Raw genomic sequence first — 2,024 nt, 5'->3', positions numbered from 1 at the left:
CCCGGTCCGGGCTGGCTGCTCCACGGTCTGGGGGGGGCTGGGTCTGAAAGGCAAGCCCAAGCCCCAGGGTGAGCTCTGCGCAGCCGGCCGGGTGTGGGGCGCGATGGGGAGACTGGCTCAGCCAGCAGACTGGCTGCTCGTACCCCCTTTGTAATACATCTGCTCCTCTGCTCTTGCTCTCTGTGCTTGCGGCAGCACCCATGGGATTGGGCATGGAGGTCATGGCTCCCACCACCATCAATGCCTTGAACGGCTCCTCCGTGAAACTCTCCTGCACCTTCAACTCCTGCTACAAGGTGGAGAACAAGCAGTTCTCCCTCAACTGGACATACCAGGAGTGCAGGAACTGCTCTGAGGAGCTGGTGAGTCTTGCCAGGGCTGGGGGGCTGCAGAGAGGTCCTGGGCCCAGCTTGAAGAAGTTGTGTGCCCCTCAACTGGACATACCAGGAGTGCAGGAACTGCTCTGAGGAGCTGGTGAGTCTTGCCAGGGCTGGGGGGCTGCAGAGAGGTCCTGGGCCCAGCTTGAAGAAGTTGTGTGCATTCCTCAGGGTCCAAGCCCTCCCCTTACGTGTGCTGCTGTTACCTGGCCCTCCTCCGCCACCGGGAGAACCAGCTGCGTGCAGAGCCAGCGGTCAGGGCAGCTGCCCTGATGTGGCAGCAGGCATGAGTGGGGAGAGGTGTTGCAAGGAGACCCTGGCCCTGGCCACTGTGGTGGCTGGAGCTGAGCAGGGACCATGCTGCGTATGGAGCTGAGCAGGGTGAGCGTGCAGCATGGGTGCACACCTGGGGCAGGACACACAGGGGAGGGGGATGCCTGGCTGGGGCAGGTGAGTGCCTGGGGTGCCAAACGCCCTCTCCCCTCCTCTCCCAGTTCCTGCAGTTCCGGATGAAGATCATGAATAAGCAGCTGGAACGCTTTGGGAACCGGGTGGAGTTCACCGGGAACCCCACCAAGTACGATGTGTCCTTCACCCTCAAAAACGTGCAGCTGGAGGACGAGGGCACCTACAACTGCTATGTCCTGAACCCCCCAGACCGGCATCGGGGCCACGCCAGCATCAGCCTGAAGGTGCTCACCAAAGGTGAGTGGTAGAGTGGTCCCCTCTGCTGTCAGACACCCAGGGCTGCTGGGTGGCTCTCTGCTCTTTCATCCTGCATTGCGTGTGCAGGGTTTGCTCACCGGCAGTGGGAGCAAGCACCGCCTGCTCCCTGGTGCTCCGGGGTAGGAGCTGCCCCAAGTGGGACTGCGTGCCCTGAGCCCATGTCCTGTCTCCCCAGAGCCCCCGAAGCACGACTCGACAGTGGCTGTCATCGTGGGCGCCTCTGTAGGTGGCTTCTTGGCCGTGGTGATCCTGGTGCTGGTGGTGGTGAAATGCGTGCGCCGGAAAAAGCAGCAGAGGCTGAACACAGATGACCAGAAGACGGAGGAGGAAGGGAAGACAGACGGCGAAGGCAACCCGGACGAGGGCACCAAGTAACACCCCCCAGCCCGCCCCTCCCTCTTCATCCCTGTACAGCGTGACCCCCTTGATGTGCTTCCCAGAGCAAGGATTTCTGTCTCCCCACAGCATCCCTCCTTCCATCTAAATACCCCACCCAGCCTGGAGCAGGGCGTGGAGAGAAGGTCCTGGACCCTGGCCAGAGCGGGCAGGGTTGGGGGTGTGTGTGGCTAAAGCATATTGAGGCTGAGCTGGGACCAGCTGGTCCTTTGGGCAGCCCCGTGCCCAGCTGTCTGCACCCCGTCCCTCTAGAAGGAGAGAGCAGGGGTCAGTGGCCAACTGCTGTTGGCCCTCAGGGCCACATCTCACCCCCGAGGTGCTCCTGCTGTGCCCAGGGCATGGGCATTGGCGTACCTGTCCCTGAGGAACCCCCAGTAGCTGCCCTCCTTCTCCTTGCAAGTCCTGTGTGCCAGTGCTGAGGGTGCTGCGACAAGAAGCTCGTGCTCCTCAGGGACTGTCCCAGCCTGCTCGGAAGCCGATGGCCATTAGCCCACGTGCTGCCTCTGAGCTGTGCTGGTTTCTGGA

General features: G+C 62.5%; 1 protein-coding gene across 2 annotated transcripts in view; it reads left to right on the top strand.

Annotated features, from left to right (window-relative positions):
- Positions 1–1,578, top strand: part of LOC104491087 (sodium channel subunit beta-2-like) — a 4,641-nt gene extending 3,063 nt beyond the window's left edge. Inside the window, exons 2-4 of one of the 2 annotated variants that reach the window (XM_010133449.1) lie at positions 163–362; positions 872–1,082; positions 1,279–1,578. In XM_010133449.1, coding sequence (XP_010131751.1) covers positions 163–362; positions 872–1,082; positions 1,279–1,478 — 611 coding nt within the window. In that variant the 3' untranslated portion in view covers positions 1,479–1,578. Of the gene's footprint in view, positions 1–159; positions 363–871; positions 1,083–1,278 lie in introns of both variants that reach the window. The other variant, XM_010133448.1, reaches the window with a different exon arrangement.
- Positions 1,579–2,024: the final 446 nt, after the last annotated feature.

Source organism: Buceros rhinoceros, unplaced genomic scaffold (assembly GCF_000710305.1).
Source record: "Buceros rhinoceros silvestris isolate BGI_N320 unplaced genomic scaffold, ASM71030v1 scaffold20743, whole genome shotgun sequence".
Taxonomy (NCBI): Eukaryota; Metazoa; Chordata; class Aves; order Bucerotiformes; family Bucerotidae; genus Buceros; species Buceros rhinoceros.
The sequence above is the reverse complement of the archived record's forward strand: the minus strand, read 5'-3'. Positions and strand labels throughout refer to the sequence as shown.